At 39.4% G+C, this 12,442-nt stretch overlaps 1 protein-coding gene across 2 annotated transcripts in view; it reads left to right on the plus strand.

Moving 5' to 3' along the window:
* Positions 1-12,442, plus strand: part of PDE1B (phosphodiesterase 1B) — a 1,669,085-nt gene that overhangs the window by 1,363,440 nt on the left and 293,203 nt on the right. For both annotated transcript variants that reach the window (XM_086964603.1, XM_086964607.1), the window contains one exon: positions 11,539-11,640. In XM_086964603.1, the coding sequence (XP_086820729.1) occupies positions 11,539-11,640 (102 nt within the window). The remainder of the gene's footprint in view (positions 1-11,538; positions 11,641-12,442) is intronic.

Raw genomic sequence — 12,442 nt, forward strand, 5'->3', positions numbered from 1 at the left:
CTTGTTTCCGGTCCAGGGATGGCATGGCTTGGCAGTTCGGGCTTGTCTGTTCCCATGAGGCACAGGGTCAGACTGATTTGCATATGGCCATGTCTGAACTGGGGTGGCAGAGTGGGCTAAAGAACGGTGATGGATTAACCCAGATCTGTTGACTGGGTGTAAGTGTTTGATTGGTTCAGATTCTCCGTCCATCACCACCCGCTTTTGTACCCCTTTGTTCGCCACAAGTTGGCAGGGTATGCTCAGACATGAGTCCCTTGCTTACTTTGCCACTGGATTCAAGGAAGCCGGGCTGAAGACGGCTGAAATGCCAGAAACCGGTCCTCGGAAGCTTGTTTCCGGTCCAGGGATGGCATGGCTTGGCAGTTCGAGCTGGACTGTTCCCATGAGGCACACGGTCAGACTGATTTGCATATGGCCATGTCTGAACTGGGGTGGCAGAGTGGTCTAAAGAACGGTGATGGATTAAACCCAGATCTGTTGACTGGGTGTGAGTGTTTGATTGGTTCAGATGCTCCGTCCATCACCACCCCTTTTTGTACCACTTTGTTCGCCATAAGTTGGCAGGGTATGCTCAGACGTGAGTCCCTTGCTCACTTTTACACTGGATTCAAGCAAGCCGGGCTTAAGATGGCTGAAATGCTAGAAACTGGTCCTCGGAAGCTTGTTTCCGGTCCAGGGATGGCATGGCTTGGCAGTTCGGGCTGCCCTGTTCCCATGAGGCACAGGGTCAGACTGATTTGCATATGGCAATGTCTGAACTGGGGTGGCAGAGTGGGCTAAAGAACGGTGATTGATTAAACCCAGATCTGTTGACTGGGTTTGAGTGTTTAATTGGTTCAGATGCTCCGTCAATCACCACCCCCTTTTGTACCGCTTTGTTCGCCACAAGTTGGCAGGGTATGCTTAGACGTGAGTCCCTTGCTCACTTTGCCACTGGATTCAAGCAAGCTGGCTGAATACGGCTGAAATGCCAGAAACCGGTCCTCGGAAGCTTGTTTCCGGTCCAGGGATGGCATGGCTTGGCAGTTCGGGCTGGACTGTTCCCATGAGGCACAAGGTCAGACTGATTTGCATATGACCATGTCTGAACTGGGGTGGCAGAGTGGGCTAAAGAACGGTGATGGATTAAACCCAGATCTGTTGACTGGGTGTGAGTGTTTGATTGGTTCAGATGTTCCGTCCATCACCACCCCCTTTTGTACCGTTTCCAGACTACACAGTATTGGTTCAGGAAGAAAGGAGGAAATTCCTAACAGAGCCTCAGACTTGCCTAATAGTCTCTTAGGCTGTAGTTTAGTATCTAAGAAACTATTGAGCGAGTCTGAGGCTCTGGAGGCAGTCATAGGGCCACCGATCTATGTGCATGCTCTAGATCAGCAGTTGGGAGAATTGATCTGCACCAAATAGAGCTAACAATATGCTCTCAACATAGTTCTCCAATTTCACAGTGTTTGTTGTTTCTACCCTAAGGATCCACAAGTTGTTCCATCTCAACCTCACTTCCAGAGCTTAATTTTTGGAGCCAATCAAGCGCAAGAACTTTTCTATGTCGATATTTTTTCATGTTTCTTAGCAAGTTTGTCTTCTGCCCCCAAGATTCTCTCGTCTGCTGTGTCGAGTATCCTATCCGGTTTTCTATTTTTAATGTAATTGTGTTGATTGAGTTAGCACATCCGTCTTGGTATCGATTGAGGTGAGAGTCTGCTACATGACTTAGAGTAACATCTTCACATCTTCCTCCTTCTCCATTCCCAGCCCACAAGCCTCTGACATGGACCACCTCCAGCGCGTGTCTCCGGTGTCCTATTGTTTCCCCAGGCTTCAGACTGTAGTTTAAAGCAAAATAATTGGTGGTAGTGTTTTCCTAACAAGAGAGAAAGCGTCTGCACATAAGGTAATATTCTTCACAGTGTAATTAAGACTTATAATTTGAAATTAGATAAGTATTGAATTGTCCGCAAACTGGTGTTCTTGTGGCCCGGTATACACCCACCACCAGGGATGTCAACAAGGCTCAAAGCCTAAATAACAAGAGAAAAGATAACAAGCCACTTAAGCACTCCACTTTATGTTCAGTTTATAGGTAACATAGAAAAATAGTGCTATGTTCAAAGTTCAGACCCGTTGTACTGTCTAGCATTATTCCATAATCATATCATTGAACATTTTGTCTTGGTCATCGTCAAACCTGGCCATGTCAGCCTATACTAAATACACAAAAACTGGAGGAGGGTTCCTACCAGCTCACGTCTACAGAGAAGGTATTACAGAAGTGCAAAGACTCACTTAACAAGATACAAGCAAAAGAATTGGTGGTAGTGTTTCGCTAACAAGAGAGAAAGCGTCTGCACATAAGGTAATATTCTTCACAGTGTAATTAAGACGTATAATTTGAAATGAGATAAGTATTGAATTGTCCGCAAACGGGTGCTCTTGTGGCCCGGTAAACACCCACCACCGGGGATGTCAACAAGGCTCAAAGCATAAATAACAAGAGAAAAGATAACAAGCCACTTAAGCACTCCACTTTATGTTCAGTTTATATGTAACATAGAAAAATAGTGCTATGTTTAAAGTTCAGACCCGTTCTACTGTCTCGCATTAGTCCATATTCATAGTTCATATAATGTCCAGTATTTGTATAGCTCCAAATTCAGAGATCCAAATAAGGTTAAGTTCCTCCAAAGAATCTTTTATTAAATATCAAATTGTTTCATAACAACTTCACAGCTTGCAACGCCGACACGTGTTTCGTCTCACAGAGACTTTTTCAAGGCTGGAAGCATTAAACAAAGCAAATATGAATACTAGATCTAACAATCAATACCTAATATATACATCTAAAATACAATTCATATTTAATTTATTAAAAACGGAAAAACTACACACAAACATTATTATATACAAATTTACAAAACAACACACAAGCACAAAATCATTTCATTATTGGATATCAAATATGTATATACAATGATTTATGAGGAACCTAGGATCACAATATTTTTGATACTAACGTTATTGTTACAACCTAAGGTCCACGACACACATTATGAGCAGTAATATAATTATCAGTAAGCTTATGATGCTGGGAGACGCATCATCTATCAAGCATTAATGAGACTAAATGGATAACAGTGATCCAAATAGTAGAGAGATAAGTAATGCAAACGAAAAAATTACATGTACCTACCAAAAAAGAGAGATATGTGGACGATTACTGTATGGCGACCAGGGTATTTCGGCAAGATTGTATCACCCAGATGTGTCTCGTCAATAGTGGTAGGGGGGAGGTTAAGACAACCTTCCTTCCTATAGATAAATGGAAGAGATGTTGCGATTACTAATAATAGGATTTCATGTTCCTATAAGGTGATGATGGCCATAAACGCCCTAACATATATTATCTACATACGCATAGGGCAAAATCCAATGACTGGCCTAGATGAAATCATTCAGAATAGATTGTGTTGTACGTCATGATGTAGCTGATCATACCCCTGGGTGGGAGCCTGCATTGGACTACCCAGGAAACAACCTAGATGTTATCATTAAGAATGGAACATCTGATACGTCGTATTATAACTGATTATACCCCTGCGTGGTAGCCTACATAGGTCCATTATGAATATAGAAAAGTCTTAGCAAACAAACTCACCTGGTCAGTATACGTTTGGCTGAATGTAAGTTCTTCTAATATTCAATAAAGTTGCAGTTGGCGCAAAAGATCTAAGGTAAATAATACAGCGAAATGGTTGATTCAATGACATGAAATAATATACCTCAAAGCATCATATTTATATCTGCAATAGTGATGCTGCACATCCAATATCCGTGCATCTATCGTCTTCTAATGCACCTAATATAACCTCTTCACTACCGCGTTATTCACGCTGGCCATAGAGGGCTATAAGCATTCTTATCAGTTTGGATATCGTGTTAGAAAGTGCCACATTCAAATAACGAAGCACATATCTGTTAATCACATATTAAAGCCATTTCCAATCGATGTCTGTATTCAGTAATATGATAAGTAAGGATCCCCTGATATTTAGAAGGGTAAATCAAACATGAATAATGAAAGATATTGTCCTGAAGAGGCATATGCACAAACATAATCAAGGATATTGGTAAGATGATTAGCAGCTGTAAACGGTCCTAACATTAAAGTAATCACATATTGATTTCTAGTATTAAGACATGGAAAATATTAAATTCTCAATAGTAAGTTTATCTCGTTCTCAACGTCCTATTCACTCACCAAGATTAAGTTCAAAGAGTATATTCTGTACCTATCCGCCAGTCTTACTCAAGATATGTGGGCCAGTATCTATAAATAAAATAAAATAGAGAGGCACATATTCAAAATAATCATTAACTTTCCTTCTCAACAATAGATCGCCTCTAACACACGCAATATAGTAGTTCCTTATCCACTCACTTGTAATGCGGAAAAGCAAAACTTGGCGGATGGTCTCTCCTGATAGTTACAATGAAATTGCGGTGAACAAGACCATGATAAGTCTACAAAGTAACCAACAAAAACGGAAAGGATTTTATTAATTAGATACCCAAAATAGCAGGATTGTCACATATAAGTTAACATCATAAGTGTTGCACGATCACATGCACTGCATACTTGACCTGAACACTGGTCCCTTCACAGTCTACTTATCTCGTGATTTATTTGATATTTAAAGTGCTATGCATCTTAAAAGACAAAACGTGCAAGCAACTAAAGTATGGCTTGAAGCACTGGTCTCCTCCCGATAAATTCATCCGGTGTATTATCCGCTTACCTCATAACGAGTCGATAGTCTGCCGACCCCGTAACCGTTGCTAAAACGCCAAACGCTCAGGCATATTTCCCACGTGTATTTAAAGGAATAGTAGGTAAATGCCCATTACGTACGCAGTCTCCACCCAAGAATAGCGTCCAACCTAGTTGAAATACAATGAAGCCATCTTGAAGTGGTATTCGACTACACAGATTACATTAAGCATCGCGTATTATAAGCATGCCAATACACTGTAGCCATTTTAAAACAATTAACGACTACACAGACTACATAAAGACTGTAGTTTGCCCTGTTTAGTATCAGTTTTACAGTTGTCTCAGACTGTGTATTGTTTTAATGAAATGTCTCTAAGTGGGGTTTATGAAAGGCTCGAGCTCTCACATAATGGGGCCAAAGTCACCCACTGGTGTTCCTGTTTCCCCAAAGGACCTTAATATGAAATGTAGGGGATGACCTCAGTCTTTTGGATCCAGCTTGTCCACTGTTGATGTCCTTACTGCACGTCCCACTCCTCCAGGAAACTGAATGGAAGGATGAATTATTTTTTGCGTTTAGTTATTTTGTAAACAAGTGGATCCGCCCTCTTTAGTGAGTGCTAAGGAGGTGGTGGTTGGCGGGGGCACAAGCAAGCCCCAGTAAACTAGGTCCTCTGGCGTGTGGGACATTGGGAGGCCCTACCAGGCACTGGCCCAACTCTTTTCTGCTGTCTCCTCCTCTGTTCCCTCGAGCCATAGGAGGCAGCACACTGTTTCACACTACTTGCTGCTCACGTGGATAGCTGACCACCCTTCAGCCATCTATCTCCAAAACAGGGCAACAGGTACTGGATACACCAACTCACGAGCACCTCATCTTGTCACTTCAAACAGGCCTGCACCGCCCAGTATGACTGGGCTCTACTGTGCAGCCAGTGCTCTCTTGTTGACACAGCACCACCAACCTTTTGAGGTACCATGCCACTCCTTCAGTCCTCGGCCCAGACAACAGGCTGCAACTTCCTGCAGTCCAGCATGCAGGCAGTCTGTCAGAGCCACAATCAAATAGTATCCTCTTGCCAGTCTGCACTCTGGTGCCCCCTTCAAAAGAGTAGTTATGGTTATCTATATTGCATCCTAAAATGTGCCCTTCCAAAGATTTCAATACCTCTCAAGTGCTTAAATAAGGGACACCTCCGCCTCTCCATTCCATAAACTATTCATTACATGTTAAATTATTTACTGTGTTACTTGTACCCTTTGTACCCAGCAACACATCCTTTTCCTCTTGACTTGTGCCCTTTATAATGGCCCACTCTCTTGTTAGGAATTGACTCATCAAATAGCAAAGCTGAACCTCAAACCTCAATTTCTTTTTTTTGCCTTAAGAGCAGATTCTTAAGCCTAGTAATGATTTGTGTGTATTGGCCACCGTCCCTTGGAAAAGATGTTACTAGAAGAGCTTGTCACACGAGGTAATGACATTCACGATGGCATTGGAATGATCGTGCTCAGCTTGCTGAGGGGGTGTATTTGGGTCCAAAATCAGGAGAGGGTAATATTTTAAGATTTAATAATAACATTAATTTAAAAATGTAATTAAATTAAACTCTTAAATGTTTGTTAAAATTTTTTTTTAAAACTGATACAATTAAATATATTTTACAACATGTAATACAAATTAAATGAAATGAAGAATTGTTCTGTGGTTTGGATAAAAAAATATTGTTTAAGAAATCATTTTTATAAATAAATGATTACATTTAAAATAATTAATAATTTAATGCATATATAATGTAAAAGTTTGACTCACTGTAAGATTATATTTTTTATGTCAATAAATAGCAAATCTATTATGAAATATTAAGTAAAATGCTTTAGATGACCTAAAATGTATATTTTATATTACATTGTGTTAAATATATGTTAAAATAATATGTTTCCTTATCCTTTCCCATGGGGAGCACCCCATTTCATAATCACCTTTTGGTGAAAACGTTCTTATAGTAACTTTACTTTCATAAATACAGTCTTAGATGTCTCCACCCCCTGAAATGAGGAGATAGAGTCATGTAAGTCTACACCTAGGCGTGAATCTAAATCTAGATTCTAAAATATTTAAAGAGCACTCTGGACAACTACTAAACTGCTTGTGCTGCTAACAATGCTGCTTGGATTCTAAGAATAAAATAGAGGTCCAAGTGCCAATCTGTGCTCCATTTCTGGAGGTTAATAGTGAGCCCACTGCAATCATCTTCTCAGGCTTGGCTTACTACATTCATGGTTCCATTACAGTTCTTTACTGAAGGGAAAATTTAATTTTAGTATCACAAAGGCTTCTGTATGGGCAGCCTGCAAAATAAGAATGACGTCCTTCCAATTCTCTGCTTAACCTAGAAAGGTGCAGAATGCCTAGCTGCATTGTTTCTGAAGGGAAATTGAACTATTAGCTGTAAATAGTTACCTTGGAACTTTTGTACTTGAATGAGCCTGAAGTCGTTTGCTGGTTGATCTTACTGTTACTGTTCTTTCTCTTACTGTTCCCACCCTTCTCTTCCTGTTGATAAATATCTATCCTTCCTGGCTTCATGCCACTGGAATCTCTAGAGGGGGACCAAATGAGGTCCGTAATTGAGCTCTATCTGTCTATCTCCCCCCCCCCCCCCGGCCCCTCCATCACAGCCGTTGAATTTACCAGGAAGAGACAGAGAATTGCATCTTTCCAGACACATTCGTATTGTCCCGCTACCTCCCACTTCGTGGTTTTGCTTAAAATGTTTAAATCTGACTTAGTATTTATGTGTGAATATATATATATATATATATATATATAAATATGTTCTATATATACATATAAAGATCTAGATACCTATTATATATATATATATATATATATATATATATATATATATATATATATATATATATATATATATATATATATATATATATATATATATATATGCTTTACATTTTAAAGGTAGACACTGTTTGCTTGCAGAAATTTGAGTTTACATTTTTTTATAATTGACCCACTGCCACTCTAAATATCAATTGCAATGAGCAGATTACTTGTCCTTCTTCATTGTCATGAAGATACGTTTAAAAAGATCAAACGTGTATTCACTTCATTAACTGCATATGATTTAGACTCGTAAGAGTCGAAACGCGTAATGCTGCTTGACCTGCCAAAATAAAGAATCATCTTTGAGGCACGTCTGGTTGAGACTATTTGCACTGTACTAGACGAGGAGAACATGTTTTCTTATGGAATATGTTGGTGACTGACGCGCCCTATGGGCCCCAACCTGGACGGCTGGATGTCCCTGGCATTGCATGTCTGTTGGATATATATGTATTTATATATATTTTTTTCTCACTACCTTGCTTACTCTCACTCCAATAAATTAGAGGCCAGCACTTCAGAAAGTGGCTTATGTAGATGTCAATTGCTTGTGCCAACAAGGTGAGATAACATCAACACATTTTGGCTATTACTAGATCTGAACGTCAGATGCCATTTTCTGAGTGCATTATAAACAGTGTGAGTGCTGCATGCATAGTGAACTTAAACAAAATACCAACTTTTGTAGTATCATCGAATTGTTTTTCACATTTCATAAGTTAATAATTCATCACATACATGTAAAACTTTTCTCATGGACACTCATTTCACTTTATATTGAGTTGTTAGTTTTTTATATTTACCATTGCGCTCATCATTGTTAATCATGAGATGCCATTTTTCCGGGTATTGGAAAGGTCAGTATTCATAATAATCATAGAAAACATATTACACTAAGAGGTTCGTTATTACATCTTCATGTTCGATATGTTATTGTACACAATTCTACTTGCATAGAAATGTTAAGCTCTTTCAATTTCACCTGACTGGGAAGCTTCTAGCAGGTTTACTTTCTTAAAGGGGCTTGTCTAGTGATCATCGTAAGCACTGTTAATGCATTGGTAAGTAGGGCAGGGTCCAGGGGTGGGGGAGTTGGGCAGTTTTTTCACTGGGTGCTGAGTTTTAGGGCGCAGGGTGGTGAGTCGGGGTAGTTTTTAGGGCTGGAGCGGGTAGATTGCAGGGCTGGGGGCCAGATTGTAGGACTCAGGGGGGCTGGGTTGTGTTGTTTACCATGCATGTACCTTTACCAATCATGCCTATACAACAACATTTAGTTTAAAGGCAAGCATGGTAAAGACGCGTCGTTGTTAAGATCACATTGTTAAGGTATGCGTGATTTAGGGAGTCATTGTTCCGTCATACAACAATGAATATGGCAGAAGCATACAGACTGCTAGAGAATATTGAATGATTAAAAAACAATAGAGAAAATTGAATATTTGTAGGTCAATCATGAGGTTTTAGTGACCTGAGTGGGGAGAACCTGGACTGATAAACTGGAATGAATATACATTTTAAAGAGAGTATCGTTACCCATTTTGTACCTTATTCTCAAAGTACACAAAAAACGTGTGTAACACCTCCGGAAGAACTATAATTGCAGCTCAAAAAGAGCATATTTGTGAATACATCAAAATATATTGATAGCTTCTTAAGTAAGACCATTTCTTTCCAGTTAACTGTGCATATCAAGCATATCTCTCATTTTTGTAAAGAATCATTAAATATACATGACATGCTCATTGGGACCATTGACGTGTCAACACTATCTACCAGTATACACAGGGCCACTGGATTTATGTAGCAGAAGAGGACCAAATCATGTGGCATGGTTGACTAAATTACGCAGCAAGAAAATGCAGATTATGCGACAATATGCTGCATATTTGATGATTGTATTACTTCATTATATTGTCATTTTTACTCATGATAACACTGTCAGGGCAAACATTTCACATAATTAAAACCAGTTTAACAATCAAATACAGTGAAAAGCAACTGACAGATGGCGAGTCATCTTTTGCAAAGAGACTTTCAATCTGGGTGAACTCAGTTAGGGCTGTTTATAGTAACCTTTGATCCAATGAGCTAGAAGCCAAAGGCGTGTGCTGTGGGCGGTAGGGCACACTCCTCGAGTTGGGACTCCAACCCCATGCCACGCACAATGATGGACAACTCACTTTACATTAAAAAAACATAGAAATTTACTGAAAAACTAAAGGTTAAAGTGACGTTATAGTTAAGATTTATAATAATCATACTTTAATTCTTAGTTTTTTTTAAACTTACAAATTCACCAACAAAAACAAAGTTTTAAAGGGACATTATAGTTAGGTGAAGATGTCAGTAAAACGTAACCATTAGAAACAAACAAAATCACTGAAATTCACACATTATACTTTTCTCAAGTAACAATAACTCGTGCCCTAATGTAACTATAATTCGCAACATCACCATGCATTGCTAATTACCTCATATATTACATCACTCATGACTTATTCTATGACACCATTGATAATATCAGTGCAAAATCTGAAATGACATCATTGATAATAAGACATGCATGGCGAGGCACTAGTTAAATTTACTTTAGGGCATGAGTTATGGTTACTTGAGATAACTATAACTTGTGAATTTCAGTGGTTTTGTTATTTAAAATGATGTATTTTCACTGATTATTTCATCTAACTTTAGCGACCCTTTATCCTTTAATTTTTCAAATATATTTATGGTCCCGCAGTTCTATCGGTAGCCCAATAAAGCAATATGAACCCCATTGAAATTCACTTTTAGTGATGCCGTGCTTCTCACACTTAAATTCTCTTTTTTCTCTTCCTTCCATCCTTCTTCATCTAATGCCTCCTACCTCTCTCAACTTCCTCCTCAGCATTCCCCCTTAACTTTCAAACTTCTTCCTTACCGCCTCTTAACATTTGCTTCTTTCTCACCCTCTTTTTACATTCCCTTTTATCTAATCCCTTCAGTTTATATGTGCATTTTTCTTGCCCTTAAACCATGTTTTCTATTCCTTAATCTACTGCCTCTTCTATTTCAACTGTTTCTTCATCTACTGCCTCCTGCCCCTACTACCTTCTCAGCATCGCCTCTTTGTGTGCGCCTCCTTTCCCGCCTCCTCACCATTGCCACCCTCTTTCTTTCTTCCTTCTTTCCCTATTACGCTTCATGTGATGGCCCCTACTCTATCTCACAAGCATCACATCCTTATTTTTCTTATTTACTTTATACTTCCTTTCTTTTTTCTTGTTTATTATACCTCATTCATTTCTCTCCCTTTGGTTGGTATTTCTTTTATGCTTTCCTTCGGTCTCTCACTCACCATGCTTGCAGTCACTATACATCTCTATCTTTTAACTCCTCTTTTAACATCCTGACCCAAGTCTTATAGAATTTTAAGAGCCATATTTATGTGATGCACTGAAATGATAGGGTCAGCTCATGTTTCCTTACGTTACACATCATTCATAATAGGATCATTTAATGGCTTAGTAGATTTTTACAGGTCATTAAACCTCTAATTTCTAATGAAGATTCAAAACTTACCCAGGGGGGCAAAGACCAAAAATTGCCTAATGTATATTTCCTATTTCCTGATAAAAATGGAGGTCCTCTGTTTCCATCTCTGTCTCTGAAGGATGATTCACAAACCCAACCACTTCACTGTTATAGCGTAAGATGGGATCGCGGCACCACATGCGGTTTCAATGGCGGCTCCTCTATAAACGGATTGTACACCATTCTTGTACAGACAATAACATATTTGACACTCTTCGCATATTTCTGATGATACTGTGTGCTCTATTACTAAGCCTTTCTCTGTCTGTTTTCATTCCCTTGACAGGGAGCTGCGGTCCCTGGTAATCGAGATGGTTCTAGCCACTGATATGTCCTGTCACTTTCAGCAGGTCAAGTCCATGAAGACATCTCTTCAGCAACTTGAGACGTGAGTGCCTGCCTTGGGGTATCAGAGATGGTGTGAGAAAATTTGAGTTGTGAGTGCGCAGTGTAAAGACGCCATGTTGAAAGTAACAGCACAAAAATAAAACTGTGTTCTTGGGATACTCATTGGCCAAACAACAGGATGGCCCTTGCATTTTGCCAATTTTCTGTACAGCTGCTGAGCTGTAAACTGATTATGTGTACAAATATGAAACCTTAGCATGTTGTTCATTCCTAAATGCTAATGTCCCGGTTTGTTTTGAACTCCAACTGGATGCCGTATGCATTCTAGAATTTTTTTGGGTTTGTGACAGAGAGTTTATTTTTGTCGGTATGCTTCTATTTCTTATAGTTGAGTAATTGTCCTTGTATTTCTGTAGCTAAGGCTTGGTATATGGAGGTGGGCTTGTTGACCTATTAATTTGGAGCTGGCTTTGAATTTGGCACTTGTCATGATTTTGTTGCACTGTTATTTATGGAAAGTGACATAATAAAAGGACTTGTGGTTTCCTGGTTAATGCGTCAACTGTGGCTTCTAAAACTGAGCACATTGTGTGCCTTGGCAACTTGTTGGTGTCTTGATACGCTTGGCTACTTAAATTCGAGCCACTTAAAAATGGTATAATTTCAAGGTCAGAGACAATGTTCTAGCCACAATAATACATTATGGGGTCCTGCCGGCCTCATTAGGATGCAACATCTCTCTATGGGAGCATGCATTACAGCCGTAAACCGACCGTAATACATGCTCCCATAGGGAAATCGGAGGTGTTGTTCATCCCTGCACATCGTGGCAGACAACTCAA

Source organism: Lissotriton vulgaris, chromosome 1_1 (genome assembly GCF_964263255.1).
Source record: "Lissotriton vulgaris chromosome 1_1, aLisVul1.2, whole genome shotgun sequence".
NCBI classification, from domain to species: Eukaryota; Metazoa; Chordata; class Amphibia; order Caudata; family Salamandridae; genus Lissotriton; species Lissotriton vulgaris.